General features: G+C 44.2%; 1 protein-coding gene across 1 annotated transcript in view; it reads right to left on the reverse strand.

Moving 5' to 3' along the window:
• EGFLAM (EGF like, fibronectin type III and laminin G domains) overlaps positions 1-17,382 on the reverse strand; it is a 177,463-nt gene extending 160,081 nt beyond the window's left edge. The window contains exon 1 of the mRNA XM_027075639.2: positions 16,678-17,382. Coding sequence (XP_026931440.1) covers positions 16,678-16,774 — 97 coding nt within the window. The 5' untranslated portion in view covers positions 16,775-17,382. The remainder of the gene's footprint in view (positions 1-16,677) is intronic.
• Between the last annotated feature and the right edge of the window lie 638 nt (positions 17,383-18,020).

Consider the following 18,020-nt stretch of genomic DNA (forward strand, 5'->3'; position numbering starts at 1 on the left):
AAAACTCCAAAAGATAAAGGATTTAGCCCCATTTAACACATGAAAAAACTGAGGCTCACAAAGATTAAGGAACTAGACCAAAGTCACAGATCTAGTAGGCAGGATTGTAAAATCACTCTGACTCTAAAATCTACCACCAGTAACACACTAACGATATGGCAAGAGTTTTTCAAACTACAGCTCTCTGTAAGGATGAGCTATCATCATCATCAACTGTCAGTCTCCTATATCTCCATCAATGCCCTTAGAGACACCTCCTATCTGAAGGTGACAAGTACCACTCAACACATCAGTGGAGCCATTGTTTTGCCAGACCATCCTGGTAGGCTCCGAGCAGGCCTGCTGCGTTCAGTTCCTTCTTGGTCTGTTTAGGTCGGACGTGACTGTCTGAGCGTGCTCACCCACTGGTCATCACTTTGTAGGTGCACAGTCACTGTTCAGGAGTGATGTCTGCTCACTTTTTATAATCTGTGTAAAGTGTAGCAAGATGGCGCTGGTGGCACGGTACTCCATATTCAGATACTCAATCCAGTGACACAGCTTTCTAATGGCAATTTTATATCCATAAAAGCTGGAATTTCAGGGCACGTGGCTGAGGATTAAAGAGGCTTCTCACGCCCTGTCAAGAAAGACCTCACTCTGGGCTGGAAGTCCACCATGGCCACCAAGTCAAGCATGTCTCCCTTGAGGAATTAGGCAATCTGGAAAGTTGAACTCACCTAACATGCCCCAGGCTGATGCCTCGTGATACATTTTGCTGAGAGCCTATCATTTGTACTTATGAGAGTGAACTTTAAAATGTAAAAGATTTGAGCATCAGAGTGGCCATTTGGGTCAAATCTCCAACCTCTCTTCTGCAAGGCAACTTCACCCCTGAGGGGGCAGAAGGGAGTGGTTGACAAGAAAAGCTTTAGCCCAGTCTGGCTTGGTTCAAATCCCAGTTCAGCCACTCAACTTCTTTTGGCTGAATTAGGATTAGGGGGATTAGTCTCCTCATCTGCAAAAGGATCATGAAGTAAGACCTACCTCAAAGGGATGTTAAAAGGAGTAAAAGTACAATTGTTTCTAAGCATTTGAAATAGTACTTGGCATGTAGTAAAGCCACATGAATGTTGAAGCTATTTAAAAATTCTAAAATAGTTTACCAGTCGCTGTGTTTTTTTACATTTGTGTGTCATTACACACGAATTTATTCAACATCGTTGAGTAAATTTCCCATTGCCATCTTTTAAGTGAAAATAGAATGTATCTATATTTAAATTGTCCCATTAACTAACTCTTTCAATTAACTAACCAATGCAAATTGGATTTGATAGGAGGGTTTCTATTGTAATTCTATGAAAATAGTTACTCTTGAGAACAACTGAGTTTTATTTTTTCTTTAAAACAAAGCTATTATCATTATTTTAAAATAAGAGCAGAATGAGAATTCTAGGAAGGGCTCAGATCTATAATGCTTTCTACATATGTGTGTTTTAGATATAGTTATTTATTGCCCATTATCTATGTGAAATGAAAAATTTATTGGTTGATAAGTTGATTGTTTCAGGATTAGACCCCCATACCCATGTGAAGCTAACTGCCCTGGACTTGCTCTAACAGCCAACGTTCCTTTTAAGCACTATACCAATGCCATCTTTGTTGGTGTTTAGGAATTGAATGAAGCTATTTGCCAGAAAATAAACTTTCAGCAGAAAAAGACAATGTTAATGATATTAATAATGAATAAAGACACCACAAAGGAAGCAAACAAAAGAGAGCAACAGGCCTGCTGACCTGTACCACCTAAAGGCTTTGGGCTGACCAGAACTCCAGAAAAATATGGCCCTCTGCTTGTTTTGTAAATAAAGTTTTGTTGAAACACAGTCACACACTTTTATTTACATAATGCCTATGGCTACGTTTGCTTCACAATACCAGGCCGAAGAGTTGTGATACAGACCCAATAAATAAAAATAAACGAAATATTTACTATCTGGCCCTTTACAGAAAGTTTTCTGACCTTGGTTCTTAAGGATCAATTCTATGTAAAAAATTCTATGTAGGCAGTGCTCTACAAGGTATGACTGTAATTGTGTTTTTTAAAGATGTTCTGGAACTTTGCCATCATGGATTAATTCCTCAAGGTGACCCCCAACAATGAGAGGCAAGCCAAGTGATTAAGCCACTGATACTGTCTTATGACACAAATTTCTCCTCAATTTCCCCTTCAGGGTGTCTCCTGGAAGGATTCACTTAAGAGCATGCAATGGGGGTAATTCCACATGGGAATTCTGATCCTGTACAACGTTACTCTTTTCTCTGCCCTGACACCCCTGGCTATCTACCTGTGGGTCTCAGTGTCTTAGAAGATGGTGCCTCTCACAGATTCTATAGTACAGAGCTAACCAGGAGGAGCCAAGAAGGTAGTTTGGGCCACGACTGAGCAGCAGGAGCAAGCTTTTCACAGCTCATTTGTTTCTCTGGATGTGGCACTGTTTTAGGAGCCTGAGCTGAGGGCTCTTTACCTCTAACCATATAAGCAAAGACCACATCTGAAAGGAAAGAAGAGCTAGTCAATGAAAGCAGAAGTTGCACATAAGAGTCTCTACCTACTCCCCGGTCACAGAGGTGGTGGGGTCTCGCAGACACAGCATTGGGCCACAGGTCAAAAGCCTTGGGTCCTCATACTCATTCTGCCACTAACTAGATGCATGATCTCAGGCCAGTGACTCACCTTCACTAGACCATACAGAGTTAAGACAGCTACCCATCAGGTCCCTCCTTGTGCTAAAATCCAGGGTTTCTATGATGCCGGCCTTAGGAGGCTATGCTGTCACTACCAATGCCTGGTATACAGCAAGTACTACATAAATTTGGGCAATCGTCATTGTTTTGTGAAAGCAAGATGCACGCCTTTAAATGCAAATGGAGTTACCTAGAAGCAAATTCTAAACGGAGCACACTCATAAGTAGTGAAGGCTCTAACTCCTATTGGCCTTCTCAATTACTCCTCAGGCAGGACAACTCTGAACCATGTGTTCTGGACCAGTTCCTCCAGTTTCTCCCACCAGTTGAAGCTCTATCATCTATAATGTAACCCGCTTGCCAAGAAAACCTTCAGGACTCTCCTCTCAGTAGACAGTCTCACTCCCCCATGCTCCTGTTTTCAGCTTTTGTTTTGTTCTGTTTACCTTTCAGATAAACTATTTGCATTCAACTCTTTGTCTGTTACTGGGGAATCCAAACCAAGACAAAGGGTGTAGCCTAATTAATTCTTTTAAGTTTGAACGATAAGCATTTTCAGTTCAGTTCCACTCATCGGTAGAATATCAGATACAACTAGCCAAGAAACCAGAACAGAGTCTAAGAAATATCAAAAGCCTAAAAACCAGCAACAAACCTAAAAGAACTGGGAAAAAGTCCAAGCTTCCCATGGTCTTTTCCCTTGAGATCAAATTCACTGGAGTTATAAGAGGTTAGATTTGGTTCGTGGTGATTTTTCTCAAGAAATGAAGAATGATCCTCCCGTCATTTCATATGTGTTCTAGAAAGCTCTGGGTTCCTAGAATTTCTACTAGGGGTCATGAATATCACTGCAATCATTTCTCAACACCACACAGCAATGTATAGGTTGGTCTCGATATGTTCTTTCTTACACAAGCCAGCAGATTTGGGCCCAGAGAACAAGCTCATCCTCAAAAAGATCAAGGTTCCTGTTACTCTTGCCAGGCATCTACAGCAGGCATCCTTAAGCTAAATCAGACCTGATCCTCAGAGAGATCTGAATGCAAGGTACATACAAATCAAAGCATTATGGTTATGCCTAAGGAGGGAAATCGTAGAAATAGGGCATATATTACAAAGCAGTAGTACCAAAGGTATCAGTTAGGGTCCCAGCAGGAAGAAGAATTTATTTAATTAAAAAAGATTTTAATTAAAAGACTACTTACAGAGATGTGAGCTGCTTTAAGGGACAGCGAGGGATATTGATGGCAACCCAGAGCCCAGCACTCCAGAAGTGTTGCCATTACGCCATGAAAATGCGTGTGGAGAAAAACCAGGGGCGGAAAATGCAAGTGGAGAAAAACCAGGTTACTGGAGCTGGCCAGGGCCAGGATCCATGAAGGGGCAGGAGCGGTGGTTTCAGAGAAATGCAGTAGCAAAGCAGGGGGAATCAGGGAAGAAATACACTGGCTTCTCTCCCCTGCTCCCCCTCATCTCCTTCCAGTGCCTCAATCTGAGTAATGCCTCAAGGAGACCCTCAGGGCAAGGAGGGGGGCAGAGATGAGAGGGAGTGGATGTGGGGTGAGGGGTAGGACAAAGATGAAAAACCCCAGGGTGTGTGGGTACACAGCACAATATGCTGGAATCTGTCTTCATGGGTAAAACTCTGTAGTCGTTGTTTATTTAATACTCAGTTCACCCTTTCCACCCCTTGATTATGAAAATATTCAACGTACAGAAAAGTGAGTTTTCCAGTGAACATGTATTCACTCACCACATGGATTCCACCATAGACATTTTACTACTTGCTTTATCGTGTATGTATCCAACAATCTACCCCTTCTCCATCCATCAGGGAATCTTATTTTTTATGTACTTCGAAGTAAATTTCATAGATCAGTAAGCTTCCCCCTAAATACTTTGGCAGTATATCATTTACTTAGTTCAATTTTAATTGCTACTACAATGCAACTTATTTTCAGCTCTCCGCTCTCTCCATATATATCCAAGTCATATATATGCATATACATATATACATATGGAAGTCAACCGGTGAATGGGTCAATCAATTAAAGGGGTCAATCAATGGGTCAATCAACCAAACTCTGTAAGCTGCTTTTGGTTGGGCTGCCCAGGGGCATTCATTTTATCAGACATGTTGGTCCTTGCAAAACAAAGACTGGAAAAACCTTTGCAAACACTCCAGCTTTTGGTTGCTTTACTTTCCAGGGATTACAGAATTGATCTTCCTAAGCAAGCCAGGGCCAGCACAATAAAACTGAAGAAGAATGTTGAAGAACTTGAGTACTGTTTTCCTCCCGACCTCACAGTCAGATCTCATTACGAGAGAAGGACTGGCTTTATCCCTTCTCCCGCAACCTGACCTTTTCAATCATGCCACCAATGCCATTCCCACACAGCCTCATTTTCCTTCGGTTTTAAAGACAGGTGGGGGAAGGAGGGGAATTGAACACTGGACTGTTAACTCCTCCTCCCCCACTATCTTTTGATGTACCAGTAAATGGTATTATTGCGTTTGCTTCTTAACCTTCCAAGACATGATAAAAAACAGATCTGAGGCAGCCCTGCACGTTACTTCAAACTCTACCTGTTCTCCACGTATGGAAAATGACATATTTCACAATTTGGACTCGATCAGACACTCCGTAAGAACCCACAATTCCAATAGCCTTTGGCAGCACGTAGGTAGGATTTAAATTACATACTGCTGCAGACTGAGTGCTGAGATATTTCCTTCTCTAAACCAGACTGCAGTGCGGGTTTTCAAGTGTCTGCTCAGGTTGAGCAAAACTGTTGGCACATGGAAGTGACACCTCTCCTGTATTGTGCTGGAGGGAGGAAATGAATTCGGGAGCAGGGAGCAGAATCAAATTAATCACACGACGTAGAAAGGTGTTTGCCCACAACAAGGCCATCTCTTTCCATTCCACAGCTGCCTGGGGAAGGCCAACTGCATGCAAGACACTCCACCAGGCGATGGAGGAGACCCACAGGTGAAAGATGCCATAGCGCTTTCCTCAACAAAGTTACAAATCTAATAGAAGGCATGAGTCAGGCACACCGATAACATAATACAAGGGAGAATGGGAGAAAACAGAAATGGATCCTGGCTGGGAGGGAACATGAAGACTTCACAGAACAGGGGGCAACTGAGCCATGCTTTGAAGGGTCATTGCATTTCCCTGAGCAGAGACGTGGGAAGGATGTTCCAAGGAGGCAGATCAGCATGTCGACAGGCTCATATTGGAAAAACGAAGAAGGAGACTATGGAATAGCAAATAATCTAGTTTGGCTGGAATACAGGTTGTGTATTCAGTGAGAAGACAGGAAAAGTAAGTTGGAGCCATATTGTGACAGACCTTGGATGTTCAGCTTTAGAGTTTGGAAGGCAGCAGGGAGCCAGAAAAGAATATTAAACACAAGAGTGACATGATTAGAACTGCATTTGAGGAAGATTATTCTGGCAGAGAGCATGGTTGACTCAAAATGGGGAGAGAATAGATATCATAGAAATAGCATCTTTTATACTTATTCTCTTAATACCACAGTAAAGAAGGTAGCTAAGGAAACTTTTTGTTTATATTCTAACTGCAAATAGCCTCTTTTTGGGTAAGGAGCCAGACAGCTGATATATGAAAATCTGTTACTACTCTAGTAGCTATATATAATTTTGATATATGATCTTGATTCTTTCGTCTCGGTTTTATACAAAGCCCAAAATGGATGTTGGCTATTTTTATTAAACTCTAAGCCACTTCCAGATCGTTCATCGATAACATGATCTTTATGACTAATCTAGATACCAAGAGTCATCATTTAACAACATAAACTCCAAGAATCTATAATATAAAATTAAGGAAATGAAATCATTTTCAATTCCATTTTCATGGGAGCCTAACTAAACTCAATTATACATCTGTGTCAATGTTGTCAATATTTGAGGCCTCTCGAGTATGAAAAAGCAACCATCTCCACCGCTGTACAAACTCTACAAATTGTAATGAATCAAATTAACATGGACTAACTCTGGAGTGTAATTACGTACCAAACGTCTAAGTGCTTTCCTAGTGCATTTCCAGAAATCATCTCATTTATTCATCACACAGAACCTTTGTGGCAGGTACTATAAGCCTTAAGTTTCAGATGAAAATCTAAGGAATAAAGACATTAAGTTCTCTATCTGGAATCAGACAAGAATAAATTTGAAAACTAGGTCTGTTTACTGGATTCTCGTTATAATTGCTCGAAGCTGAAGGGATGTGTGTTATGTGTGTAGGTTGTAACCACAGCCCATGAATTACTTTAAAACAGCTAACAGAGGAATGCTTCTTTTTTCAAACTAATGGTTTATTTAACTACACTAATTAGGAACTCTTAGATTATCACAGAGCTGTTTAAGAAACCAACAGCAAGTCTTGAGACTTGAATGATAAACCTTGAAATACACCACGTTGAAGGTCTAGCAAACATCATTTGCCACTAAAGAAAATGGCTAAACAGTACAGGAATGGAAAGCTTCAAGGCCAGGTTGAGTCCTCTGAGTGGTCCCCGAGACCCCAAAAGGGTCTTCTTGGGGAGACATCTTGGGGGACTCTGGAGCTAGCCTCCAGCTACCACAGTTGTTTCTCGATTGTAAATAGCCCCTCAGTCACTGTGTACTTGACAAAATGCACAACTAACCAGCCAGAAGTATGACCGTACCAGTACCAGATCATTCTACATGGTGTCCTGCGACATGCACTGGAGCCTTTGCAAGTGAAGAGTGGCAAGTCTTGGTAAGTTTCCTCCCGACTGCATGTCATGACTGCAGAGCTGCTCAGGCATGTTGTAGTGATCAGGTTTTTATCTGTTAGCTGCAGGAATACCTCTGGAATGCTGGGAAGCAACAAGGGCTAGGGGCTGGATGACCTAGGTTCATGGCTTGGCTATGCCTACTTCCTCTTTGCTAAGTCATCTGCTCTGGACTTCCCAGTAGAAATGATCAAATGAGATCATTTCGATGAAAGTGTTTTAGGAAGTGCAGTGGTTCAATCAAATGTATCAATTTATTTTTGTTGGGATCAGTCCACACCATCTTCGTTCCATCAAAGCAGGCTGTGGTGTCTAAAAACTGATTTTTATATTTTAAGATGTATATCTCACTGAATAAATTATCCTACCATGAATAGTCCTTTTTGTTATGGGACACAAATAGAAGGAGCTTCCAGAAAACTATAGGGAAATCACTGGAGTTCTGGTCGATGTGCCTTAGAAATTTACTCTATTTAACCAACTGGATAGTTATTTTACTTTTTAAAAGGGATTAGTTTTACTTTTCGTAAAATGGACAAAAAAAGTGGCAACAAATAGCATATATTCACGCAAACATATACCCATTTTTGCATCCTTTTGCAAACCAATCTAAGTCAATTTGACTGCCTAGTGTTTAGTTAGGATCTTTTGTTAAATTATGATGATTTCCAACACATAGATAGATGGTAGCCATCTGCTTTTCAGCCAGACTGCACACTACAATGGATGCAAATTCTAGGCCAAGTTCTGCCACATACACAAATATTCGTTGGCAAGAGGTCACCAAAATTCTCATAAACTTTACTCTTTTAACATCCCTTGTCTATGGGTTTAGAAACTCCAAAGGACTGCGTCAGAAACTATCCACCACATCGGGTCACTTTCTTCCGGTGCACGTGGCCAAACTATGTTTCCCAGCCTCCTTACAGTTAGGTGGGAGCCACAGGACCAGGTTCTGGCCTGGCAAGTAAAAATCTCCCACAGGGGCCTTCCTTTTCTTTTCCTTCCATGATAGCTTGGAAGCCCATTCTAAAGACGATGGCATTCCAAGACAGAGGACACAGGGAAAGAATGACTCAGGTCTCCAAGTCACTTGGAGGGCAGCAGTCCAGGAGAGCTTGCCCGACAAGGAGCATCCACTTTGGACCTACGAGTAAATAAAAAATAAATCTTGTGTTAAGCCACTGAGATTTGGGGTTGTTACAGCAGCAAGCACCTTGCTGAGGCAGGTACATCAACATTCTAATGGCGGAATCAGCAAATCATCTAGGGGAGCAGGCAAATGAGTCTACTGTTAAGTGAGCAACATCTAGGACTGAATGAAGCTTTAGCCCAACTCTAAAGCGGCTGGACTGTTGGGTTTAGTGCTTCTTATTCTTTTTCCATTCAAAAAATAGAGGGACATGTATGATCTTTCTAGCTATTCACATATTTCACCAATGGAAACATTATTTCTAACATAATTTATGCTAGTTAACAAAACCTCTAGATTGGATTTTTGCTAATACTTATTTTCATGTATTTCCCAAGTCACTTTTGAGAGTGGACTTTAAAAGTTCAATTGGTAACTCCCTAGCCCTGGAGTGTGGGTTTCTGCCTAGCAAGAGATCAAGTTCAAAATATTTAACCACTGGTATGGCACAGGCAGTGAGAGATTAAAATAAAATGTAAAGTCTCATGCAGGAGTGGTACCTTCTATGCCGGATCACTTCAAGTGTTAATTAAGCACCCCTAGGGTAGAGATTAAAGTAATTCACACAATGGCTGTTTATATCGAAGTATTTTAAAAATAAATTACAAGCAATATAACAAGCATCTAATTCACAGCCACCACCCATTTTATTTATTTCTCTGCTCATTCTAAGAATTACAAGCAAAGGATCATGGGACCTATTCCTAAGTGTAAAATTAGATCAATAAAATTAGCCATCTGTCCAAGGAAGGCTCTACACTCAGGTTGTATTTAAGTATTATGTTTCCAATTGCCCAGATGTTACAGAAAAGTGCCTGCTGATACAACTCCTTTTGCACAATGTAAACCATTAACTGGCTAACAGAAACTTATTGTGCCAAGATAAATAAATAGCATTAACATTGCATTAAATCTGATTCGGGATCTTGGGTGCCCTGTCAGCAAACGCAAGTGTTAAGATTTAAATTGCTCAGAATTTGCAGAGTCAGATGAAGAAAGAATCTTCAAGTGTCTTCAGGGCAGTGAGGAGGAAGAGCCTGGAAACGAGATGAAAGCTTCGGAAAGTATATCTTTGCTTGGCTAGTTGGTAAGGTAATAGTAATTACGATGATTATTGTCGAATGGCAATATCCCATCTTTATCTACTGCTTCGGCTCTTGCAAAGCACTAGTCTGTTTTATTTCCTTCGATTCTTAAAATAAGCCAGTGGGTTATCTGGGGGGATGCAGGGGCTGCATTGCCGAGGAAATGCAAGAATCATTAATAGGAAAAGAAGAGCCAATGGAGCCTGACCTCTAACATTCCATGTCATTGGTAGCAGCTCATGAATTACTCCAATCTCCCGATCAATGAGCAAACCTGAACCATTTCTTAACTCCCTAGCTTCACAGAGATTCTCTCCGCTCCCAGTTACACATCAGTCTGGCTAATTCTCATTTAGAAACAGCTGCTCCCCCTGCGCCCCACACCCTGCAAAACCTCCCCAAGACAATTACCAGGCAAAAATCATCCACCACCCCTGGGGTTACTGTTTCTCAAAGGAATCCATTCAAGCAAGACCACAAACCTGGCAGCTACATTTTCTAAACCAAAAATCAAGGCATGTGGTTGACCAAAGAGTCCTTCTGATATGCCAATTAATTTATCTGAAAAATCTGACAACTCAGTACAAATTAAATCACATGTAATCAATCATATATTAATATGTATGGAAAAGGAACACGAAATCTTAAGTGTCTGTGTTTACTGCTGTTCCTGGAACATATTCTTTCAGTCACACATATTCATTCTGTTTCTTTTTTTTCCTCTGTCCAGATTAAACAATCCCAGTTTCATAAATATTGCCTTCAGCCTCAGGCTTCTGTGCCTTTTAAACGCTTGAGTACATGTATCGCTAGAAGGATTGCATCCTTCTAGCAACCTTAATGTCAGGTTCTTTCCTCATCTTATTTTTATTTTTTTTACAGACAAAGAAACTGAGGTTTACCAAGCTAATATAACTTGCCTTACATCATCAAGTAACTAACAAAAAACAGTGTCAGAACTTGAACCCAAATTTGCCAAATATTAAAGTCTGTGCTCTCACCCAAGGAGGAGGCAGCTTTGGAGGCTGAAAGAACAGGTGCAGGGTGGGGGTTGGGAGGGTACAGTGGGTCTGAGGAAAATGGGGGCCGAGGGGCTAGCTACACACAGTTCCATGTGGCTTCTGTTCATGCCACTACAGGCTTTCCCTCCTTTGTGCGGCCACCTCTCAATGAACGGGCTGGTGGCGGGTGGCGATTTGCCTAGTAGAGATGTTGCTCAGCTATCTTCTGAAGACCACAAGCCCCAAATCTAACCTTCAGAAGACCTGTGGGGTCTAAGGTTACAATACAGACCCAGAGCAATGAGTTGTTGCTGCCAATCACATGTGGTGTGGATGAACAAAGGAAGGGGAGACTGTCAGTGTCCTGCAGAGTATTTGGGGAGCAGGTGCAGAGGAGAAGGAGGCTGAGAGGAGCCTAACCTCTCCTTTGTCACATCTCACATGGGGCCTGCAAATCACCTCAAGTCATCTGAGGTTCTTGTTAAGAAGGCAGATGCCTGTGAGGCACTCCAAGAATTCTTAACCCACATGGAAGGTCAGGAATCACTGGCCTGAGATCTGCGGAGGTCAGATCTGCTCCGAGCCAGCTCTGAAAAGTGCATCCTCTGCTGACAGCGGTTTGACTTGACTTTCCCTTGTGTCCCTTGCTGGCCCGTCCCCACCCCCGATCCCATGAGACTGGGGGGCAAGTAGTGACTAGGATGCAAATGTCTTCCAGCTCATTTCAAGAAGCTGAAGCCACACTCTGGGGTCTTTCTTCAAAACAGGAGTGGAATCAAAGATGGGTTTGGGGGTGTCCACTACCAAGTGTCATTTAGGCTCTGAGGTACCTCTTATCCTTTTCCCTGTTTCTATCCCTGAAATAGCAGGTATACTTCCCATATCTGCAGTTTGACACCTTATGACCAAAATCAGTGGCAGGGGTCCTGACCAGCTCAAAAGATTTTCTGTTGCGATCATGACATCACATCATTCATTTAGTCGATTGAGAAAAACTAGTCCTGCTCACCGAGTGGGTGTGGCAGGAAGACTCAGGACATCCACAGGACAGCCCAGTGGAAGCTGAGGTCCCACTACGGCCTCAGACGCCCGAGTCCCTGTCTTCCCAGAATCTAGTTCTGCGTCACTGGACCCCTTTTGAGCTAGACAGATGGACAACTACTCCCAAAAGGATTCTAAGGTTATGAAAGCCCTGGGCTCAGGGTAAGAAACAAAAAGCAAAAATAAAAAACACCACTCAGTTCCTTTCTGGCCAAGTCACTCTTCCATGAGAAAGAATTCTGAGAAACAAGTACCGCCACATGTTATGTGACATTTACCCCTGACCTTGACCTCTCTGTCCCTTTACCTCACAGAGACTCAAAGGAGAGAGAGAAAGACATGCAGGGGCTTCTTAGAGGAATTAGATATGATGTGAAAACAAATAAGAGGGTAGGAGGGCTAATGAAATGAAACCAGCTACATTGCCTGGACTGCATGGATGCTAGTAGTTAGGTCCTGGGGATACACACACACACACACACACACACACACACACACACAGAGCATTTATGGGGGGATATATACGTGGCCTTTATGAGCTCCGGTTTTCCCCAAGAAGCCAGACAATCTGGATAGCATTGTAATGATGTACTTCGGGTTGAAAAGGGACAAGGAGAGACACATAGAAAACATGAGCCCCCAAAGACATGCTTTGAGAAGGGCGCTTGCATGGGAGCCATGAGGACATAACCAGTCTCTTGCGACCAGCAGGTTGTTCAGATTGGCATGGGGGGAAGTAGAGCTGGAAGATCCATGACCCCTAGCCATTGAACCTCACACTAGCAGCAGCAGAAACCACCTAGAGGCACGTGTATTCACCACCATCAACGAGCAAGATCACTGCCCATGATCTAACTCCGCTCTTCCAGACTTTTGTTTTTTGCTCTCTGAGTTTCTTTGGATCTTCCCTGTAGTCCGATTTTACAGGCAAGGAAATGCTGAGGAAGCAGAAAGGAAAAGATCAGAGACCCGCATGTCCCTAACGATAGTTCTGGAGCCCCAGCTCTCCTAGGGATGACCTTGAATTCTCAACTCCGACCTGACCTGATCTCACTGACCCTGTGACCTCAGGCAAACTGGAAAGACAGGAGGAAAGGCAGGGCCTTTATGCAGTCCTCCAGCCCCTGTCTCTGTGCCAGAGACTTAATTAACACCATGAGTTACCAATCTGCCTATGGAAACGTGTGTGTGGCTTGATGAGCGCTGGCTCTAGCACATGTGTCTGGATTTCCTTTTCCCATCTTCCTGCTCCACCTCAGAAACACAACCGTCTTTCCCGTACTTCCTGGTGAGACTCCGGATAAGGGAGAAGTACCCACTCAAGAGGGCCTGGGTACTAGTTCCGGGTCAGCTTCTGATGTAAAGTTGGACAAGCCCCTTAATCGCCCTCAGCCCAGTCGTAAAATGAGGGCTTTTCACTTCCTTCCAGGTCTATGATTCTAATTCATTATCTGAAAAGGAATGAAGGATATATTATGTTTCCACGCTATGAAGACCCAGAAGATGACAGTGTCCTATACCCTACCTATCTTCAGAAGCCTCTTTTTTCTACCTCTAGGTACTTGGATGGATCCTCTGGCCCTCCCAAGACTTAGCACCCAGGAGTTCAACAAGAGAAAGGAAGTGGTTCAGCAGCCTGTAAGCATCCCCCGATTCTTGTAGATGAGCTCAGTAGACAGTGGCTTCCAGGACTCCCTCTCAGTATATCACTCACACTGTTATCTTTAAAGGCCTGGGCATGATCCCATGTACAAACATTTAACAGCATTTAACAGGCTCCCCATGCGCAGCAGCAGGGATAACGCCCTCCATCCAGCTCTGTCCATGGGAGCTCCCTGGTTCAGCCAGGAGGAGATGCCCTCCAGGGCAGGCTGCGTACCCCTGCTAACAGGACTGCTAAGGACTCCCATTCCTGGTCCTGAGTATCACGGCCTGAATCCTGTTCCATAACTCACTAGTTGTGTGACCTCGGAAGAGATATTTAATTTCTCTAAGCCACAACTTCATTTTCACTCAAACAGAGGTAATAATAGTACCCATCTCACAGAGCTATTGGGTTGATTAAATATCAGTATGTGCCAAGTTCTTAGAACAGTGTAGCAAGCACTTCATTAGAGTTAGTTATTATTATTTAATTTGACTTAACTTAAAAGCTGTCATTTCTTGTTAGTCTCGGCAAATGCAGAGGATTCTTTATTAATGCTCAATGACAGCAGATGAGCTATCTTGGGGTCGAGGGAAAGGCTGCCTACGTCTGACTCAAATTAAACTCATAATTAAACCTGCTACTTGTTTACTTGTTTTTTTTCCTACTAGAGGTAGGTGGGGACGGGGAATTTTCTGGTTGATTTTGAATACAAGACTTCTCCACCAAAGCTGTTACTTGTCAAAAGTAGATTTAGGGGTGTTAGGAAACATACAGGGTCATCTAAAGAAAACAGGACTGGGGGCACCTGGGTGGCTCAGTCAGTTGAGTGTCTGACTCTTGACTTTGGCTCAGGTCATAATCCCAGGGTTGCGGGATCCACGCCACGCAGCGTGGAGTCTGCTTAGGATTCTCTCCTCTCTCTCCTTCTGCCCTTGTTCTAGCTTGCACTCTCTCTCTCTCGCCCTCTCTCTCTCTAAAATAAAAAAAAGTAATAATACAAACAAAAACAAAAAACCAGGACCGTTCCAGTACACCTACATGGCAGTCACACTACCTTCCAAGTACCGCTCACAAACCAATTTCTATTGAGGAAACAAGGTACGAAGAACTCCTATATGGATCCTGGCAGGACTTGCTGGTGTCTGGGGAAGATTACAAATTAGCTGGTTGCTGTTCACATCAGAGCCAAGCAGGGCACATTCAGTTTTTAATCTGGACCAATTTTCCGGATCAAAAACTAGTCTTTCCAAGGGATGTAAATGAGCCCAGGAGAAAATTTTCCCCTGAAGTTTATGAAGTAGCTGTCATTTTAATCTGAGCAGCTGTCCAACCTGAAAGCCAGTGTCTGGATAAAATTATAAAGTAATGAAAAGCTCTTCTGGGCTGAACCTAGTCCAAACACCCCCTCTACCTCAATTTGATGTATTTAATATGCCAAAAATATTTAAAAGATAGAGTTTCCACTATCAAAACCCTATCCATGCTTCAGATAAAACCAAAGAGGCCACAACGGCACATTCATGGCATGAGTATCAGAATGAGATCCTAGATGAACTAGGTAGAAAATATTTTTAGGAGACAAACTACAAAACATAAGAAAGGAAATATGGTAAACCACAGGAGCAGTTTTATACAGGAGACAGTTATGAAATGCTTTTTAAAAAATTCTGCTTAAATGGGTTGAAATCTATCCTTAAAAGAATATTACACACAGTGCTTAAGCTTAAGAACTATAGGTGTAACTATGCGTTATTTAAAAATTGTGACTAGATGGTTTTATGTGCATAAACCCACAGAATACAATTGATCATGATGTGGTCACTTTAGAAGGAAAGTTAGAAAGAAGCCCCTTCACTGAAATCCTTGAAGATGTGTGTACGTGTGCATGTAAGAAGTAAAACAATATACTATTGCCTTGGACTGCTGCTATTATCTCCAAAATGAATTGAACAGAGGCTATAGAATAGCTCGTAGTTTCAGTGCGTTGAAGATTAGGATAATGACTCTAAATTTCAAGGCAGGTAACAAAGCACAGGTAATAGTAGATACAGCTTGAAGAGTGAGTGCGTCTCTTGGAGCTGAAAGGCAACAAGTCATGTATCCAAATGGAAAGATCCTTGAGCAGTGAAAATATTTAAGAAGCCATATGGGAACCGCCAAGATTATTTTCTTTGCCCTCTGATAAATTTCCCCCGGTTGGTCTCTTTCTTATAGAAACGTTATTTGTAAAGACAAACTGCACTTTCTGCAGAGTTTTGCAGACGGCATTCAAGTAAAGTTACATTGTTTTCCATTGTTCCTAAAATGTAATTAATCCCATAAGACAACTTTGCTTACAAAGTAAATTAAAAAAAAACAAAAACTCAAAACCAGGAAAACACAGATTTTTCAGAATTCTAAATAAGTCTTAGCAAAGAAGAATAAAAATCGTTATTTGGGAGATAATGTTTAGAACTTTGTTGTTTAGGACGTTGTATTTTGAATAATCTCACAACACATACCAAGTCAAAGTAGACAGAAATAGATGAAGAACTTTTTACCCGTATAATTAGAGGAAATGCAAGTTACTGTGTTTCCAGTTCTCTACAATTCTTTGTAATATCGTACAACACCATACATCTGTGTTTAAATTGCCAAGCAAACAAAGGAGTTCAAAACATTGGGCACCCCTTTCTGAGAAAATGGCCCAGAGAGGGAAGCATCCTTAAAAGCAGAGGCGACATCCCTACACACTGCAGGGTAAGGACCAGAGATGGGCATATAGGGAACTCCAGGCAAATCTTCAGACGCTTAACAGGAAATGGCCGGGCCCTGGGCAATATGAATTCAATAAAGATGTTTAGAGACACTGGAGGAGCTGTTTGACTTCTGCACAGTTGCAGTCCTCTGTAATTGAGACAGCATGATCGCTGTCCCTACTCTCAGCTCTCCGTGGTCAAATACAGAGCCCTCCATCTATACTGTGTCTGCAAAACAGGTCATTCCTTTAACAAACAAACATCCCTGGAACCGCCTGAGCCGGGGAGAGGGCGAGGTTCGCACCTTTTCTCAGCTTTGGGCAGAGATGGACCCAGTTAAACCGCCGCCGGCCAGGGGAGAGAGGGGCGGTGCGTCGCCCGCTTTGCGTCCTGGCGGGGACCGAGACCCGGGCGCTCCGGGCGTGGTGTCCCCCGAGCGCACTGAGCGCGTTACCTGATTTTCGGAGAGCCGTTCTGAGCGACACTGCGCTGGGTCCGAGGCTGGCAGCCAGGAGCAAGAGCCGGAGCAAGACGCCTCGGATTAAATCCATTTCACCGCGGGCGCCTGCAAAGTTTCACCAAGTCCCGGACGCACAGAGAAAGGGCGTCTCCTGGGGGACCTGGGGGGGAGGCGGCCCCCGTGGATCCCCTGCCCCGGGTGAGGTGGTGCAGGGCTGAGGGAGGTTGGACCAGGTACGACCGAGGAGTCCAAGGAGGCAGGACAGCAGCCGGGATGTTGGCGTGCGGGAGTGAAGTCGGCGGCGAGCCGCAGGGCTTTTCCGGGGAGGGGGGTGGGGGCGGCGAAGGAAGCCGACGGGGAGGGACCTGCTGGCCGGGGGAGGGAGGGAGGCTCGACCCGCGGGGGGATGGAATTACAACCGAGTGGAAGTGAGAGGGGCAGGCCCTGAGACCATTTACTCTTGGCCCACCTCGGGGGCAGGCAGCCCGCCCCTCGCCCTCTAGCGATCCCCCTGGCTCGGCCCTTCCCTGCTGGTGACCTAGATTGGGGCGCTAGGAGGGGCCGACTTCAACCACTGGAGTCTCGCAGGGCAGGAGTTGGGTGACTGTGAGCCCAGGACCCTCCGCTGTGGTTCAGACCCCGAAATCATGCGGCGCCTCCCCGGGCTGTACCCTCCTCCTGTTGCTCCCCTCTAGGTCACGTCCACCCAGCTTGGGGACTTTCCCCAACACCTCCAAAGGTTGCTCGGGTCGGTCCAGCGCACTTGGGGGAAGGAGGACTGTCTGCGATTTGCAAGTGGGGGAGGATAAGAGAAGAGGGGGCGGGGCCGACCGAGTCTCGGGCGCTAAGAAGATAAATGGGATTTAAGGCGCGCAGATGGAGAGTGGAGGCCACGCCACTCCATTGGAAACGCGGGGTGGGGATTAGGGCCCAGCGCAGGGGATTGGGGTCCCCTCCCTGGGCAGAGGAAAGCAACTTGAGACCCTCCAGGTTAAGCCTAGCGTCGGGGTGAGGGATCCTAGCTCAAGCCCCCTGGCGGACGGAGAAGACCCGAGCGGGACACCACAGCCTCCCTCTGAGCTGGGGATAGGGGCGGGCGCGAGGTCCGGGCCACTGACTCCACGGGATCTAGGTTCCCGGGTCGGCTCCCTTCTCTGGATTTGCTGCCCTAAGACTCAGTAAAATACGCCTTTTCCCGGGTTTTCTGGTGGCACTGCGAGAGGGGGGACCCCGGGACTCAAGTCAAGTTACACACACTGGCGTGCTGATCTTCAAGCCAGCGAGAAGAGAAAGCAGATACAATAAATAAACCAAGAAAACAGTCTTCGCCAGTCCCT

Source organism: Acinonyx jubatus, chromosome A1, assembly GCF_027475565.1.
Source record: "Acinonyx jubatus isolate Ajub_Pintada_27869175 chromosome A1, VMU_Ajub_asm_v1.0, whole genome shotgun sequence".
Lineage (NCBI taxonomy): Eukaryota > Metazoa > Chordata > Mammalia > Carnivora > Felidae > Acinonyx > Acinonyx jubatus.